The sequence below is a fragment of the Trichoderma ghanense genome, assembly GCF_004382785.1.
Source record: "Trichoderma ghanense strain CCMA-1212 chromosome Unknown scaffold_10, whole genome shotgun sequence".
Lineage (NCBI taxonomy): Eukaryota > Fungi > Ascomycota > Sordariomycetes > Hypocreales > Hypocreaceae > Trichoderma > Trichoderma ghanense.
Window position 1 is genome coordinate 212,082 of NW_027395673.1, and position 16,584 is coordinate 228,665.

The 16,584-nt window shown below is 55.3% G+C and overlaps 8 protein-coding genes across 8 annotated transcripts; 5 read left to right on the forward strand and 3 right to left on the reverse strand.

The window, feature by feature from the left end:
* Positions 1-194: 194 nt before the first annotated feature.
* Positions 195-515, reverse strand: CCMA1212_007643 (uncharacterized protein; the record flags this gene model as incomplete). The annotated part of the gene is made up of 2 exons (XM_073704807.1): positions 195-371; positions 507-515. 2 exons carry the CDS (start codon positions 513-515, stop codon positions 195-197), a joined length of 186 nt encoding a protein of 61 aa, XP_073556733.1.
* A 522-nt stretch (positions 516-1,037) lies between these two features.
* CCMA1212_007644 (uncharacterized protein) lies at positions 1,038-1,720 on the forward strand (the record flags this gene model as incomplete). The annotated part of the gene is made up of 2 exons (XM_073704808.1): positions 1,038-1,363; positions 1,501-1,720. 2 exons carry the CDS (start codon positions 1,038-1,040, stop codon positions 1,718-1,720), a joined length of 546 nt encoding a protein of 181 aa, XP_073556732.1.
* Positions 1,721-4,264: 2,544 nt separating this feature from the next.
* Positions 4,265-5,574, forward strand: CCMA1212_007645 (uncharacterized protein; the record flags this gene model as incomplete). Its single annotated transcript, XM_073704809.1, has 4 exons — positions 4,265-4,294; positions 4,369-4,506; positions 4,592-4,689; positions 4,754-5,574. The coding sequence occupies exons 1-4, from the start codon at positions 4,269-4,271 to the stop codon at positions 5,572-5,574; spliced, it is 1,083 nt and encodes a 360-aa protein (XP_073556731.1). The 5' UTR covers positions 4,265-4,268.
* A 922-nt stretch (positions 5,575-6,496) lies between these two features.
* Positions 6,497-7,999, forward strand: CCMA1212_007646 (uncharacterized protein; the record flags this gene model as incomplete). Its single annotated transcript, XM_073704810.1, has 3 exons — positions 6,497-6,623; positions 6,793-7,037; positions 7,109-7,999. 3 exons carry the CDS (start codon positions 6,497-6,499, stop codon positions 7,997-7,999), a joined length of 1,263 nt encoding a protein of 420 aa, XP_073556730.1.
* Positions 8,000-8,054: 55 nt separating this feature from the next.
* Positions 8,055-8,550, reverse strand: CCMA1212_007647 (uncharacterized protein; the record flags this gene model as incomplete). The annotated part of the gene is made up of 2 exons (XM_073704811.1): positions 8,055-8,166; positions 8,240-8,550. 2 exons carry the CDS (start codon positions 8,548-8,550, stop codon positions 8,055-8,057), a joined length of 423 nt encoding a protein of 140 aa, XP_073556729.1.
* Positions 8,551-9,531: 981 nt separating this feature from the next.
* CCMA1212_007648 (Bypass of stop codon protein 6) lies at positions 9,532-11,105 on the forward strand (the record flags this gene model as incomplete). Its single annotated transcript, XM_073704812.1, has 2 exons — positions 9,532-9,926; positions 10,016-11,105. 2 exons carry the CDS (start codon positions 9,532-9,534, stop codon positions 11,103-11,105), a joined length of 1,485 nt encoding a protein of 494 aa, XP_073556728.1.
* A 284-nt stretch (positions 11,106-11,389) lies between these two features.
* Positions 11,390-12,267, reverse strand: CCMA1212_007649 (putative phosphatase; the record flags this gene model as incomplete). Its single annotated transcript, XM_073704813.1, has 3 exons — positions 11,390-11,523; positions 11,579-11,721; positions 11,786-12,267. 3 exons carry the CDS (start codon positions 12,265-12,267, stop codon positions 11,390-11,392), a joined length of 759 nt encoding a protein of 252 aa, XP_073556727.1.
* A 1,312-nt stretch (positions 12,268-13,579) lies between these two features.
* Positions 13,580-14,887, forward strand: CCMA1212_007650 (uncharacterized protein; the record flags this gene model as incomplete). Its single annotated transcript, XM_073704814.1, has 1 exon — positions 13,580-14,887. One exon carries the CDS (start codon positions 13,580-13,582, stop codon positions 14,885-14,887), a length of 1,308 nt encoding a protein of 435 aa, XP_073556531.1.
* Positions 14,888-16,584: the final 1,697 nt, after the last annotated feature.

Consider the following 16,584-nt stretch of genomic DNA (forward strand, 5'->3'; position numbering starts at 1 on the left):
CCAGAATCATCGGATCTGCTTCTGCTTCTGCTTCATTCTATTGCCTGATATCCATCTTCATCTGCGCAGCCTTGACAAAGTACGAGTACATCAGCCGCCTCCTCATGCCGCTGCCATTCGCTGCAGTTTCTCCCCTCCCTCTCCCTCATGCATCTTCCCCAAAGTCCAAAGCCACAGCTAGCGAGCGAAATTGGTCACGAACCGCCGCGGTTCTCGTCCCGCCATTCGCTCCGCTTGTGAGACATGACATTGGTCGTCCCGATGCTCAGGTGAGACAGGTTCAATCTCTTCTGTCGCCCAGGGTTCCAGTTCCACCATTCCTCTGCACCGTCCTTGGTCGTCCTATTTCTGGTGGCTTGAATGACTGGCGTCTGGGCGAACAGGTACGGGCGCCGTCGGGGTGGAGGCCAGTATGGATGTGCATGCCCTCACAATAGCAGCCCGATCTCGACGCCATCCCGATCACTAACACCTTTTGATCCAGCCTGCACTTACAAGGTACGGACATGGTACATGGTGCATCGCCGCACTGGCGGGCACTGCACGTGCGGTCATCCAGACAAGTCGACTAATCGCGTGCTGCTGACCGTCGCCGTCACTTCGACCGACGCGGAGACTGTTGTTATTACATGTCGATGATGAAGGGGAGGAAACTACTTGGTAAGGCGGCGTCAACTCGACTGCCACTTGCTGATGCGACGTGAACTACCTGCGAGTCCAACGAGCACTATTTCGTGCAATCAAAACCTCGACGCCGCAAAATGGAGCAGGCCCCAGCCTTTGTTTGGTCCAAAATCCCCATGCAGGACCGGCGGTCCGCCAGACACGGCCGACAATTAGTTGGCCATGTCCGCAACAAACGGACCATCTCCGTCTCCATCTGCTTGTTCTTGCTTGTTTTCTCTTTCTCGCCTTGGTGCCCATTTGTGGCTTTTGTCTGCGCTACGGCATGACTACAGGGGCCTGCATGGGAGAGCGTTGCGAGATGCCCAGTCCGTCTCTTCCTCATGCGCGTGCCTTCGTATCACTGAGGAACCATGGAAGGCCCCCGCTGTAGACTTCGTATTCGTCAGATGGCTGCTGATACCTGCGATACCCAGACAGCTACACGCCGCAACCTGGAGCCGAGCCGCACGACAAAAGACGAGGAGGCAGAGGCGAGAACAGTCGACGACGACACAAGAGGGACCAAGCAGGTGCTGATTGTCCCAGACGAGGCTCTCCCGATTCCTTCTGACCACAATTTCGCCTCTGTACCTTGCAGGTATTTCTTGCTGGGATGGCTGAGGGAACGCGATCGATATACTCGCGACATCCGCCCCACGCTTGGTGTCCGCTCATCAGCTACCGTCCTCCGTAGGAGGTGCGAGTAGCTTGGCCAAGGAAAATAGGGAAGCAAAACCAGGTTGAGTGCACTTGCGGCGGTACAGTGTGTCATCCTTCTCACACGTGTAGCAGCGTTAGCATCAGCGTTAAAGGACATGCTTCCTTTTCCAACAGGGATGCCGGCTCAAGATCCCCTGCTCCTCTTCGATCCCTTGTTGGAGGTCTTTGCGTCATGACTTGGCAACCTGGGCAGATCAGCCACCCAGACTTGACAAAAACCCACGAGCCTTGCAACCCAAAGCCCTTTTCATTCAACCGTCATTCTCTGGGCAAAGCAAGACGGTACAACTATTATCTGACCCAGCCCGAGAGACGTCATGGTGGCCAAGTCTAGCCTTGGAAGAGGGCTGAGATGAGCTCGCCAGAGCAGGCTGAGTGAGCCTCCGGTGCAGGGCGGTGGTACTCTCACCGTCAACGTCCCAATTACCATTCGGTACAAGGCCGTGCTAGCGGCATCTTTGCTCGTGTGTTTGCTTTCTTGAGTGAGCCTGTTGCCTCGCTCTGCTGCGCGGTGCTCGAGTCGGCATCTGCCCCGGGCAATTTGGCCTACATCTGCCTCATTTGTGGCCATGTACTTCTACCCGACGCAACGTTGGTCTCGGAGCCTCTCCCGAAAGACCAAGTTTGCAGGCGACAAGTCATCGCTGCATTGGTACTGTGACCTCCCATTGCATTGCTCCGTGCTGTGCTGTGCCACGACACGTTGGACAGGCTTGCCCGTTATCATGCTGTGTTTCTGCTACCAGGCACGGGACAAGACCTTGCGGCGCCTTTTGGTCCCAACTTCTGAGACTCTCGCCGCACTCCGTCTTCTTCATCCGCTCTACTCGATCGTGAAGACTTGAGAGGGTATTCCAAGCTCTTCAAGCTTCGACAGCAAGATGGCCACTTGAAGTGGAAGCCGTACGACGGCCAGTGGCAGCCACTACGGGACATACATACGTGCCCGCTTTAGATAAGCATCCTGCAAGCAACCTAACCAAGATGCTCTCCGCCAATCCTTGAACCGCCGGGCCGAGCTTTCACAGTACGAGATGCTTCCAAGTGCGGCAGTTCGGGGACGTGGCCAGTGCCACTTGTGGCGGCCGCGAAATGCAACGGCCCCCGTCATCTCAACGTCGTGCAACCAGTAAACAGCCAGGCGGGAGATTTGCCTAGTCCCAAGGGATTTGCCAACGGGACCGGTCGTGGCAGCAAGTGGTACATGGCACCCTCTGGCCACCCACAACCGCACAGAATCGTGCCCAAGTCCCTCACTATCCTCGTCCCGATAGGGCCGCGTCCCGTTGGTCTCTGCTCTCGGCGCAGCACACGACAGGTCCAAGCTCGTCGTACAGGCTGCGGCGATGGAATGCCTCTCGCCTCTTTGGGGTTGTCCTGGGCACGAATAGGGGATACTAGCGCAGAGCAAACAATGCGGGAATCTCAGGCGAGGAGCATTCTATCTGCATGTTCCCTGCGCGGGTTGCAGCGAGAAGAAGAATTGCTGTCCCGCAGCCCTCCGGACGGATGATGGACGACCACGTGGACGGGATGGGACATTTCATTAGGGCCCGAGTTTAACTGCGTTGTGCTCAACGACGCCACTTCAACCAGCAGCCAGACTAGGGACCCGTCTGCATCACAGATCAGAAGCGACGAGGAGACACTGGTGATTCATCACCCAGCATTGTCCCTCCTTTTGAGTTGCAAGTTGTTTCTCCCCGTGGCGACGTCGATCCCGACAGAGGACGATTCTTGCAGAGGAAGTGTGTTGACCTGCGTCGGTGATGTGCCAATTGTCCGGACGCAATGCCGTGCTTTGTGGACGCAATGAACTCTACAGCTCTTTGGTGAGCAGACGCTTGCCTCGTGAAACGACTTGATTTCTTGAAGGGGTCCTGTGCTACCCCCCCTTTATCTGAATGCAGCTCCTTCGATTGGCCCTGGGCGAGAATCAGTGACCCGGCAAGGCTAAGGGGGGTTACAGTTTGCTCTTTCGCTTTCCGTATCCGCACCTCCACGAGCTCATGTCGGACGCAAGAGCGGTTCTCTGAAATGAAGGAGTTGCATTGGCGAAATTGGGATGTGAACGGACTCGCCGTGGCAGCGGCCTCAATGCATGAACTGACAATCGAATGGACGCTCACAGTCATACTTTGGGGGTGAAGATTGTTTCACCAGGTCTTGGGCCTTTGGCCAGGCATACCACCGCTCACGAAGCCGGAGGGGTAGGATTCTACCCACTAAGTCTTCCGAACGATGTCCCGGCACTCCATTTGTTCTAGCATCTCTTCGGATGTATAGAGGCAGCTTCCGAGTAAGACCCAACGATTCGATCCTGGCATGATGCTTCAGCTTGGGAAAGCTAGGGCGAACCCTCTGAACAACTAACTACATGTAGAGACAAATGCGACTCAATGGTGTTCCAGTGGATCCTCTCTTGGTTCGATCCAAGCCAGTGAGTTGGAAATGAGCAGCAGTTGCTTTCTTTTTCAGCCTGCTTACACGCTGAAAAGAAACCGGCACAATTTACATGGTGCTGCAGAGCTTGTTGTTCGGCTCTAAGTGCATCAGGCTTTGGGCCTGCCCTCTCCAGAAGAATCCTAATCTGAAAACATTGGTATATGGTGATTATTGTCCATTCTTGACATCAAAGTCGTCCAGCTGTGTGTCTCATGTTAAAGTGCTCAAGTGACTTGGGATGAGCGACGGTTCGAGCGAATGCGGGGAGATTGACTGGAGTCACGCCGACTCCGCAGTCGCAGCTCAATAATGTCAACTCCACCACGTCTTCTCGACATGCACATCGCAAGAAAGGAGAGAGTCCTGTAGATATCAACATTGTTCATCTCTTCACATGATTTTATCCCTCTGAATCTCGACATCGATTCATCAGAACAATGGCCAATGTGATTGTCGTTGCAGGGTGAGCTATATCTCTGCATTGAGTCCCGAACTCAATCATCGGATGCAGATATTAACAGATACATTTTGCTACAGAGCCGGCGTGAGCGGTCTCACCTCAGCGCTTCTCCTTTCCAAAAACAAGGACAATGTAGTTACCGTGGTCGCGAAGCACATGCCTGGTGATTATGATATCGAATATGCCTCGCCCTGGGCCGGTGCGAATGTGCTGCCGTGAGTTTGTCGTCACCTCCTCTCAACCACTCCCCGTCTTTCTCATTCGCATGACTTGGATAGCCACTAATGCGTTCGTCTCTAGAATGGCCTCGGAAGAGAACAGCAGATGGGAGCGCCGTACCTGGCCAGAGCTGAAGCGCCTGACGGAAGACGTTCCCGAAGCAGGCATCCATTTCCAAAGTGCCCATCTTCCCACCTCTTCCACATCCCAAAAGACGATACTAACATATGAATTTCCCTACAGAAGCACGCGTCTTTCGAAGAAAGAAGGATGAATCAGCCCCGGGCGTCCATGTAGCGGACCCTCTCTTCTCCGCAAACCCCTGGTACCAATCCGTTCTACCGGACTACCGCGAACTGGGCCCCAACGAGGTCATCCCCGGCCACGACTCCGGCTGCGAATTCACGAGCCTGTGCATCAACACGGCCATCTATCTCCCCTGGCTCGTGGGACAGTGCCTCAAGAACGGGGTCGTCTTCAAAAGAGCTGTGTTGACGGACATTCGCGATGCCAAAGGCCTTAGCCACACTGGTCTGCCGGCGAGAATCATCGTCAATGCCACGGCGCTGGGATCGCTGAAACTGGGTGGCGTTAAGGACGAGACGATGATGCCTGCGCGAGGACAAGTCGTTGTTGTACGGAACGAATACCATCCCATGATCGCCACGTCCGGGACCGACGACGGCGCCACGGAAATGACATACATCATGACCCGCGCAGCAGGCGGAGGGACGATTCTCGGAGGCACCTATGACGTGGGGAACTGGGAGTCTGTGCCTGACCCGAATGTTGCCGTGCGGATCATGAAGAGGGCTGTGGACGTTGCGCCTGGGTTGACGGGCGGGAAGGGCATCGAGGAGTTGAGTGTGATTCGGCAAGGCGTGGGGCTGAGGCCGTATCGGAGGGATGGGGTGAGGATTGAGGCGGAGGAGGTGGAGGGGGGTGATGGGGAGGCAAAGCTGATTGTTGTGCATAATTATGGGCATGCGGGATGGGGGTATCAGGGGTCGTATGGGTGTGCGGAGAGGGTTGTTGAGTTGGTGGAGGGGATTGTGAGAGGATGAGGTGTTGTGGTGTTTTGACTGCGAAGCCTCTGTCTTGTTGATACAGGCACTTGTTGACTTTTGTTCGTCTGCGTTAGGCGGCTTTTACAATATGCTTGATTGAGGGTTTTGTCGTGTTTTTCTTATTGTTGATCTTGCTGTTTTCCTGGTAGGAACATAGGATCGTTGATGGTGAGAGAACGAGATGAAGGTGGTTTTGGCGAGACTCGCTGTTCATCTCTCATCTTTTTTAAAAGTGCTTGCTGGCTGTGACTATCACACGAATCATTGCCGCTTTATCATTTTAACCAACAAGAGTTGGGGCATGATTGCCTCATTCATCATCGACATTCCATCTCACAAGAGCAAAAAAAAGCGTGCAGTTCTGTAACGTTTCGATGTGGGAAGGCTCAAGAAGTATGACTGCCCATCTTTTCACTTTTTTCTTTCTTTCTTTCTTTTTTTTTTTTTCTGTTGCCTTTCTTTTCATCGGTTTCCATTATCCTTTGATAGCTCTCTCAAGGGTTAGAACTTTCTGAATCGATACTTGAACTGGAAATTGAATCATGCTTCACTCTCTGCTCATCATTCCACTCAACTGGGGTGTTCGTTGAGTAGTGCATATAAGCGGGTCTATGCATTTTGCGGGGCAGCTTCAACCTCCAGCAAGACAACATTCATTGGCTCCACGTTGCACATAACCAGGAATATCAACAACCAAAAACGACCGGCCAATTTCACGTGAACCATATCTCAACACAGCCGTGTCCCTCAACAACATCGCCAACGAGAACCTCTCTTCAAAAAAGATTCATTTTTTTTTCTTCAGATCTCATTCAACCTCATGTTTTGTCAACGGAACCCTACGCAAAACGGCTGGCATTAACGAGGAGTGGGACACGAGAAGAGGCTGCTTGTCTTCACACCAACAAAATCGCCGCTCATGGCGTCCCTCATCAGAACCGCCGTGGACATTGCCAACGGCCGCCATGCGCTGTCCAAAGTCCTGATAGCTGGACTCTGGCTTGCGGATGCGGTGCTGTGCGGGCTGATTATCTGGAAAGTGCCCTGTTAGTCTGCCATCTGGATGAACCATCACCCTTAAAAGACCGAGGATCGCTGCTTTGAAGAGATGGAAGAAAGGGCGCAAACGCGTCTATACTTTCAAATGAAGAGGACTCTACAAACGAAGAAACAGAACTTGCATCTAATCTGAAGCCGAGACTAACGCTGCTACAGACACGGAAATCGACTGGGTCGCCTACATGGAACAAGTCACCCAGTTCGTCCACGGAGAGCGAGACTACCCCAAGATGGAGGGCGGCACAGGGCCTCTGGTGTATCCCGCGGCCCATGTCTACATCTACACGGGGCTCTACTACCTGACCAACAAGGGCACCAACATCCTGTTGGCGCAGCAGCTCTTTGCCGTGCTGTACATGGCTACTCTTGGAATCGTCATGATATGCTACTCCAAGGCCAAGGTGAGCTGAGCCCGACGTCTCACGTTTCCAAAGCAAAGTCACTGAGAAACGGCCGCTCAAAACACAAACAGGTCCCGCCGTACATCTTCCCGCTCCTCATTCTCTCCAAAAGGCTTCACAGCGTCTTCGTCCTGCGATGCTTCAACGACTGCTTCGCCGCCTTCTTCCTCTGGCTCTGCATCTTCTTCTTCCAGAGACGAGAGTGGACCATCGGGGCGCTCGCATACAGCGTCGGCCTGGGCGTCAAAATGTCACTGCTGCTCGTCCTCCCCGCCGTCGTCATCGTCCTCTTCCTCGGTCGCGGGTTCAAGGGCGCCCTGCGGCTGCTCTGGCTCATGGTGCAGGTCCAGCTCCTGCTCGCCATCCCGTTCATCACGACGAATTGGGCCGGCTACCTCGGCCGGGCTTTCGAGCTGTCGAGGCAGTTCAAGTTTGAATGGACAGTCAATTGGCGCATGCTGGGCGAGGAACTGTTCCTCAGCCGGGGCTTCTCTTTCACGCTACTGGCATTCCACGCCATCTTCCTCCTGGCCTTTATCCTGGGCCGCTGGCTGAAGATCCGAGAACGGACCGTGCTCGGGATGATCCCCTATGTCATCCGATTCAGATCTCCCTTTACAGAGCAGGAAGAGCGCGCCATCTCCAACCGCGTCGTCACTCCCGGCTACGTCATGTCCACCATCCTGTCGGCCAACGTGGTTGGGCTGCTGTTTGCCCGGTCCCTGCACTACCAGTTCTATGCATATCTGGCATGGGCGACCCCGTATCTGCTGTGGACGGCCTCTCCCAATCTCTTCGTCGTGGCCCCCCTTTGGGCGGCGCAAGAATGGGCCTGGAACGTCTTCCCCAGCACACCTCTTAGCTCGAGCGTCGTGGTGAGCGTCCTGGCCGTGACGGTCGCCATGGCATTTGTGGGTTCGAATCCGCAGCCGCGTGGAACATCGAAGCCGAAGCAGCACTAGTGAGTCGTAGTGCCACTGGATGGCTGGATTATACGGGCAGAAACATAACACCTCTTCATTCTTCGTCTTCTTCTTCTTCCTCGTCGTCGCTAGGCGGCAGCTTTCCTACGTTGGAATCGCTCTCCTCATCGCTGACTTCCTGGACCGACTTTTCGAATTCCTTTGGCCTGGAGCATTATAATATTAATACAAGTTTAGAGCATAGAGAAAAAAAAGGGGAAAGAGAGATGCAAATCATACCAGTACGGCTGCTTCCGCCAGAGCTTCTCGTCGCGCACGACCTTGACAATCTCCCCAATCGCCCTGCTGTCCTGCGTGCCCACGGGATACCCCTCAGCCAGGACGTAGCCGCCGCGCTTGATCCAGATGGTGTTGCGGAGGCGCTGGGCGAGCTCGAGGACGACGTGCTTCTTGTTGGGCATCTCGCAGGTGTAGAGGTTGTTTCCCTCGGGCTTGAGGACGCGCACGATGGCTTGCGTCGGCTCGAGGGCGTCGGGAGGGGTGAGGGCCTCTTGCGCGGCGGCGAGGACGTTTCGCTTCGGTTTACCCATGGCTGCGTATTTGGTCGATTTGGTGATACTATTAAACAAGACGGGAGACAAAATTTCATGTTGGTGAGTTGAAAATAAACCGGGGCCTTGATGGAGGGGCAGCTTTATCGATAGGACGGGAATTCCTCGAATAGGAAAAAAAAAGTCCTTCTGCCCGTCCCGCTCTCAGGCACGGTGTTGCCCCATTGGGCGAGACCGCTTCAGGGACCAACTCAAGCCATCGTGAAGATAAAAATGTATCGAGATGCTGGACGACCCAACGGGAGAATTGGCGGGGAATCTCTTTACGACATAGAATCAGTTGGATTTATAATCTGATGTTCAGGCATTCTGGCGTTCACCAGCCGTTTGACTCACCGGAATCATCGTGGGAATTACTCGGCCAGGTGGCTGCAGAGACGAACCACCAATCTCGTCAATATCACGTACACCATGACAACTCGAACAAGCCATCCGTTCCACACCCTAATCCAGCGGCCGAAGCCCGGCGGAGAAAACAAAGCCAGTGTCGGTCTATTACCGAGCCAGTCAAATAGCGGCTCCGGGAGAAGCATGCCATCACATCTCACATGCAACTCTATCACAGGGTTCCTTTGCCGGCAGCCGATATCGTTCCGACCCGCACCAGCTCCTCATTTCCTCGTTACGAAAGTGCTTCCACCACACTTTTCCCGTAGACCACCATGTTTTGATTGATTGATTGATTGATTGAGTGTTGGTTTGCCGAGTAGCCTGAATTGGGCATTCCACTAGTTTTGAGCTTATCGGACCACGAGACCGTGGAAAATTGGGCCGTTGCGGGATTGCTTGTTCGTATCGGCCGTGAAGAGGGCTTGATATTGATATATATTCACCGTATAAGTGCCTGGCGACACTCCGTTGAGCTCCCCAGGATCATCCAGCGGCTGCAACAGAGCTCAACCCTGGGACCACCAGAACTAGATACTGTCCATTGATCTGTCTGTCTTCACAGCATCCACCATGGAAGCAATCTTCCTCCGAAACCTCGTCGAGATCCAATCCACACCATCCCCCGACGAAGCAACCAGACCGCTCACAGCCCCCGAGAAGACATACCAGCGCACCCACTCCGGAGGCCCCTTCCAGGAAGACATTCCCAATGCCAGTGCGCGAGCGACAACAACATCTCGTGCCGACGGCTTCGCCTCTGGTGCCGTCACTCCACGCACAGAAGACACCGACCTGGAGAGAAGCCGTCCCACGAGCCCCGTCCCCGATGTCGACGCCGTCGAGGTGGTGCCCAGCGCGTGGGAGCCATACATGAACAGATTCCGGCTGCTCTCCGTGTGTCTAGCCAACTTTGGGAATGCACTGAGCGACAGCTCTGCCGGTGCTCTGATTCCTTACATGGAGAAGTAGGTGTCCCGTCCAGTCTCATACATACATATACCAACCCTACAAAGGATGAAGGGAAGCAAGACTATAACACTGACAATCAAAAAAGACACTACAACATCGGCTACGCCGTCGTCTCGCTCATCTTCGTCGGCCAGGCCCTCGGCTTCGTCTTCGCCGCCGTCCTCCTCGACACGCTCCGCGCCAGGCTCGGCCGCGCGCGCCTCCTCGGCATCGGCCAGATGCTCATGGGATGCGCCTACATCCCGCTCGTCGCCGCCGCGCCCTTTGGCGTCGTCGTCGCCGCCTTCTTCTTCGTCGGCCTCGGCATCGCCATCAACGTCGCCATGGGCAACATCTTCTGCGGCAGCCTGCAGAACAGCACCGTCATGCTGGGCTTGCTGCACGGGAGCTACGGCATAGGGGGCACGTCGGGCCCGTTGATCGCCACGGCGCTGGTGACCGTTGCGCATGCCTCGTGGAATCACTACTACATCCTGACCATGGGCATCAGCTTCCTCACCATGGGCCTCTCGGCGTGGGCCTTTTGGCGGTTCGAGCGGGAGCAGAGCCCGGCCGCCCGCGAGAGGGAGTCGACGCCGGACAGCTCGGCGGTGCTGGGCATGCTGGCCGCGGTCAAGCTGCGCATCGTGCTGCTCGGCTCGACCTTCATCTTCGCCTACCAGGGCGCCGAGGTGTCCATCTCCGGCTGGGTCATCTCCTTCCTCATCAACTCGCGCGGCGGCGACCCTTCGTCCGTGGGCTACGTCTCCGCCGGCTTCTGGGCCGGCATCACCCTCGGCCGCTTCTTCCTCTCCGCGCCCGCGCAGCGCCTCGGCGAAAAGGCCTTCGTCTACGGCCTCGTCGTCGGCGCGCTGGCCTTTCAGATTCTGGTCTGGTTCGTGCCCAACGTCGTGGGCGATGCCGTCGCCGTCGCCATCGTCGGCCTGCTGCTGGGGCCCATCTACCCGTGCTCCGCGGCCGTCTTCATGCGCGGGCTGTCGCACCGGGACACGCTCAGCGGCATGGGGGCCATCAGCGCCTTTGGCAGCCTGGGCGGTGCGGTGGCGCCGTTCGTGACGGGGTTGCTGGCGCAGGCGGTCGGGACGTGGGTGCTGCATCCGATTGTGATTGCGCTGTTTGTGGTGATGCTGCTGTGCTGGTATGGCATCCCAGCGGAGACGAAGGAGAAGCAGTGAGTGCGGTGATGAGAGGTGCTTATGATATCAAAATATTGTAGAATGAATGAAACAATGAGACAATATATTGACTTACTCTTGGAGTCCAGATGGCTCCATCTATCCTTCTTCTATAAGAATCCAAGCTGCCCCTTTCTTTGACGTGTCTGAAGAGATCTATGCCTCTATGAGGGTATCCAATGGCCTTGGCCAAAATCTATAACACCCAGTTCCTCCTAGCCAAGATGGGAGAGTCGTCATGACAGAAACGAAATAAAGTATCATAAAGTCGTCGCAGGCCCAGGTTAAATGCGACCCTTGGCCGCCTCCTGGACGGTAATCTTGCCGGCAACGATATCCTTGACCGTCTGCGAGATGCTCGTCCAGTCGTTAAAGGTGACAAATGGCACCTTTTCGAGTTCGCACCAGGTCACCAAGTCTGATCCGCGACAGTTAGCGCATACGAGCAATCATCACATTGAATAATCACGCACCCTTTCCGGCCTTTGCAAAGAGCAGGTCGGTTTCCTTGGCGGCAGACAGATCAGAGACGCCGTCGCCGGCATAGAACATGGTTGGTCGGTTGGGAAGGCTCGAGTATTTGCGAATCTCAATGGACTTGTCGTGGCCGTGGATGCTGCGTCTGCTGTCAATACTCAAAGCTTCTCGTAGGGGACGGACAATCATCAAGGTGTCCTCACCTGTCGTCGCGGAAGATAATCTCCCAGCCGCCCTCGTCGTTAAGGCTCTTTCCCGGCCGCGCCCTGACAAAGTTGCTCACAATCTGGATGTTCCACCCCGTCCCCAGCAGCTTATCCAGCAGCGCCCGAATGACGGGCTCCATGCCGCCGCTGAGAATCACAATGGGCACATTGTTGTCCTGGGCCCAGTTGTAAAAGTCCCTGAAGCCCGGATCGAGCTTGATGTTGGCCAGCAGGATCTCGACGCACTTGTCCAGGGGCGTGGTGACGCTGTCGAGCATGTCGCGGAACGAGTCGCGGAAGTGCACGCGGCCGTGGAGCGTGTCGGCGTTGCCCTGCTTGCGCTTCTCGGGGCCGTAGCCCAGGTTGTCCGTCATGTAGTCGTTGGAGTCGGCGGTGGTAACGGTGCCGTCGAAGTCGGTGAAGAAGATGAACTTGGGGTTGGTGGCCATGGCCGGCGTGTCGGTCGAGACGGAGCCCATTGTGAGTGTCGGGGAGGGGGTTGGTAGGGGGAGATGGGAGAATGTAAGGTGGAAGATGGAGGAGGAGAAGACGATCAAGATGGAAAATCTGGAGGGGCAATTTGATAGAGCAGATGTGACAGCGATAACGGCAACAGTGGGAGGAAGAGCAAGAGTCAATTGCTGATCAAATCGGGCTGAAGAAGAAGGGCAAGAGAAGGGCAATCACAGATCAAGTGGACAGACCCTTGATCGCAGTCGCAACCTTCAAAGATAATCCAATATCAGTTGAGGAATTGATCTGCTCGATGAAAATCTCTCCCAATGTCCATCAACTCCAATCCCTGTGTCGTCACTTTCGGGCGGCTTCACCTCGCTGAGATGCCCCGCCCCAGCGGCCAGGGTGCCAGGGACAGGGGCCGCGAGCCCCGCCAGAACGCTAGAAGCCCCGAAACAGGCGTTGAGGCTCTGAAAGATGGGAGATGAAGCTGGAGATGAATCGAGCTGATGATGAAGAGCAATTGATTCAATCAACTCAATGATTCTTGTTGGATCAAAAGTAGGCTCTCTCTATCATTCTCGATTACCAATTAATCATTGTCATCACCATCCTCAGCATGCCGGCCTCAGGCACCGCCCACATTAAGCCGCTCTGATGCGGTGCGGTGCCAGCAATTTGAAGCGCGAATTTCTGCGAAGGCGGTCTACACTCTATGGAGTACTACACACACCAGAACCAAGGGCCAGCCGTCGAGATCGGCCCAAAGACCCGGACTCAGCCGGGGAAGCTTGTCTGTGGGCTTCTTTTTTTTCTGCATTTTTTTCCCCAAAAGGTGGAGGCTGAGACGGGCAGCAGGACAACATATTCGCTCAGCGCTCGGTGCCTTGAGCCGTGGGCGAGCACCTTCGATTGGTAGGTACCTAGCTGACGAGGTGCATTGGGCCTTTTTCCTTGCTTCTCTTTTCTCTTCTCTTCTCCTTCTCTTCTCCTTCTCCTTCCTCTTTCTCTTCATCCATCGTCATCAATTTTTTTTTTTCTTTCTTTTTCTTTTTTGCTTCAGCTTGCTCGCCTCTTCCCCAGACATAGCATCAGCTACAGGCCCGGCTATTGGGTGTCAAGGCAGCGGGTCAGCCCGAGACAAGCCCACCCAGCCCTTCCATTTGTCTCTCGACCTACTACTAAAAAACAGAGCAAGGGAAAAATAGAACAAAAGAACATAACCCCAGCCCACCGTCACCACCAAGCTGCACCGAGCATCCGGCGGTTCGAGTCCCCCTTGAGACCTCACAATCACCACAGTGCAGAGGCTCGGTGGCCCTGCGCTGGCAGACAATGCAGCCGTTTGGCCGTGCCGTCTGGAGGCAGGGCAGGATAGGGCTGGAGCTGGCAGCGAGGCCGGCAGCAAAGGCCAGCTTCAGCCTCAACTTCAGCCCAGCAAGGACGCCCTCGACCGCCTACATCCGCTGCCACGTCCCAATTGCCGCCTTTCCCGCCCGCTTCTACTCCTCCCACCCCTCCAGCGACTCCGACAAGCCACCCAGTCCCCCTCAATCCGCCCCCAACCCCGACAGTCCGGCATCGACGTCGAAAGATGCATCGTCGGCCGATCCCGCCCCCTCGTGGTCTAAGCCGAGCTGGCTGGAGCTGCCGTCGATATCTGAGGCACGGCGGAGCGCCCTGAACAAGAAGTTCAGCGGCATCATGGACAATCTGCAGTCCAAGGTACTCAATGCCTCGCAGAAGCTCAACGAGATCACCGGCTACACGGGCATCGAGGCCATCAAGGTGGAGAACGAGCAGCTGGAGCAGCGCTTGGCCGAGGCCCAGGCCCGCGTCCGGGCGGCCAGGCAGGCGTACAAGACGTCCAACAACAAGCGGGCGTCGACCCAGCGCGAGGTCACGACGTTGCTTGCCCGCAAGGACACCTGGACGCCCGCGGACCTCGAGCGCTTCACCGAGCTGTACCGAACGGACCACGTCCTCGAGGGCGAGGTCGTCACGGCGCAGGAGAACCTGACCGAGGCCGAGGCCGACGAGCAGAAGCTGAGCCAAAAGCTCAGCGCCGGCATCCTGAAACGCTATCACGAGGAGCAGATCTGGAGCGACCGCATCCGGAGGGCCTCGACCTGGGGCACCTGGGGGCTGATGGGCATGAACTTTATCCTCTTCGTGGTCCTGCAGTTTGTGGCCGAGCCCTGGAAGCGCAAGAGGCTGGTCAAGGGCGTCGTGGCCGAGGAGAAGCGCGTCCTGGACGAGGTTCAATCCGAGCTGGCCGTCATCAAGTCCAGCCTGAACCAGATGGCCGAAGCGGCCGCAGCTGCCGCAGCTGCCGAGGCCGCCAGGAACATGGTGCCGGACGAGGAGGCCGAGAGGCTCATCAACCTGGACAAGATCAAGGAGGCCTGGCACTACACCCTCTCCGGTGCTTGGATTCTCAGCTTTGAGGAACTGAAGCAGGTTCTGCTCAAGTGGAAAAACCTCGTGACGGATGTCAACGTCTGGAAGGCGGGTTTCGAGGATCTGATTAGCGAGCGCCAGCTGGACATGCGCATGCGGGACGCGTCTGCCCTGGTGCTCGAGGGCCTCATCAGCGGCATAGTCATTGCTTGGAGCACGGGAGCGATGTTTGCACGGAAATGATGATGACGACGACGGGCGGTGTTGATCTGATAGACATGTATTCTAACGATGCGACTTCTTGATGTAATATAGACACAGTACCATATTGGGCCTTGAAAGGGATATACAAGGAGCTTTTTGGTTTAGACGCATATAGCGCGGCGGATCGAACGACATTACCATGTATGTATGTACAACTTGGGAGAGCTTGTACAATGGAGGCTATGAGGCCAATTGCATTTGATTGACGAGGGCATGGATGGTCAAGTGAGGCTGTCCGCTACCTACCTGTACCTAGGTACCATACCTTACCCAGGTGAGAATTGGCGATGAGGCTTTGCTGATGGTTCTTTGCCGTGGTGCGCTGAGCCTCTCCTTGCAAGGTACCCAATCATGCTCTGTATGGCTATCTGTGACGCTACTGCTTCGATATGGTATCATCAGCTTCATGCTCCTCAGGCTACACAGACGGCTCAATAAGCTGCCGTCCAGCTCGCCACAGACAGGTCCTTCTGCCACCACTTACCTATCCCGGATCTCGTCGCGAAAGTCGCAATCTGCCACCCCAAGAAAAACAAGCACTAACAGATCAGACCAAGCAAAACAATGGATGGCCTTTGGAGCGCCATGGCAACGGAAGTGAGAGGAACCGTACAAGCCATGCAAGCCTCGCCGAGCCAATGGAGCAACGTCGTTCCGGGCGGTCGGTGTAACCCCATGTCCTAGACAGGGCTCAGCCCATTTACGAGGTCCCTGTTGTATGTGCGATCTAGGACTTGTGAGCTGCCTTGCTCGACTGCCCACCTAGGACTTTGGAGAAAGTTTGGCTTGGACATTTTTCATCGATTGATTTTGTTTTTGTTTTGTCTGTAGCTGAGGCGGGAGTTGCACAGCATAAGATGGAACAAATTGGGGCTTCCATCATTCGTCTTAATGCAACCCCCGCCGTCGGAATTGTTTCATTCGCTGCGTCTTCTTATGTTTCGGAGCTGGATGTCATTTGGATAGAGTTTGGAGCTTAGGGTTGGACGATTTTCACGAGCTGGGAGTTGTCACAAATCCTCCACTGAGTTCGTGTTGCTTATACGAGATGATGGTTGGCTAGAAGGGTTCGAGTAGATTGGACTGTGACGAGTATCACGAGGAATTCCTGGATAGGTAGGTAGAGGCAATGCGTGGCATTGCATTGGCCGGTTAAGCCGTCTCGTGGTGGCTTTCTCTATACGAGGCGCTGCCTTCTTTGTGACCGACGAAGATGGGAAGCTTTTGGTGAATACTATGCCGTGCGTTGTGCTACCGAGTTACTCGCATGAATAGTCAAACGTGGCTGCAGCTGGTCACGTTCACATGAGAGTGAGTATCAAATTTCAGATATTTACCCAGTTTCTGTTCTGATATGCTCGAGGCTGCCCTGTGTGGTTCGAGTCCCATCACGTCCGTTACAAAGCAGGTTGGACAGATGCGTAAAACAGCATGAATGTGCCACTCAGTGCCAAATATTTGTCACTGGAAAGGACTGGCATCCCAAGAGCTGTAAGCTCCATATTACGTTGCCACGATGCACAATCACGATTCATGTCTCGGCCAGCTCACCCTTCTTCCAAAATTCTTCGCTTCTCCTGGGGTTTCTACAGGGTAGGTGGTCAGTGTCGAGCTTTTGGCCATTGGCTCGGTCTAAGTGCTGTGAGGCGGCGGTCGATGTGGAATCACAGACCGAC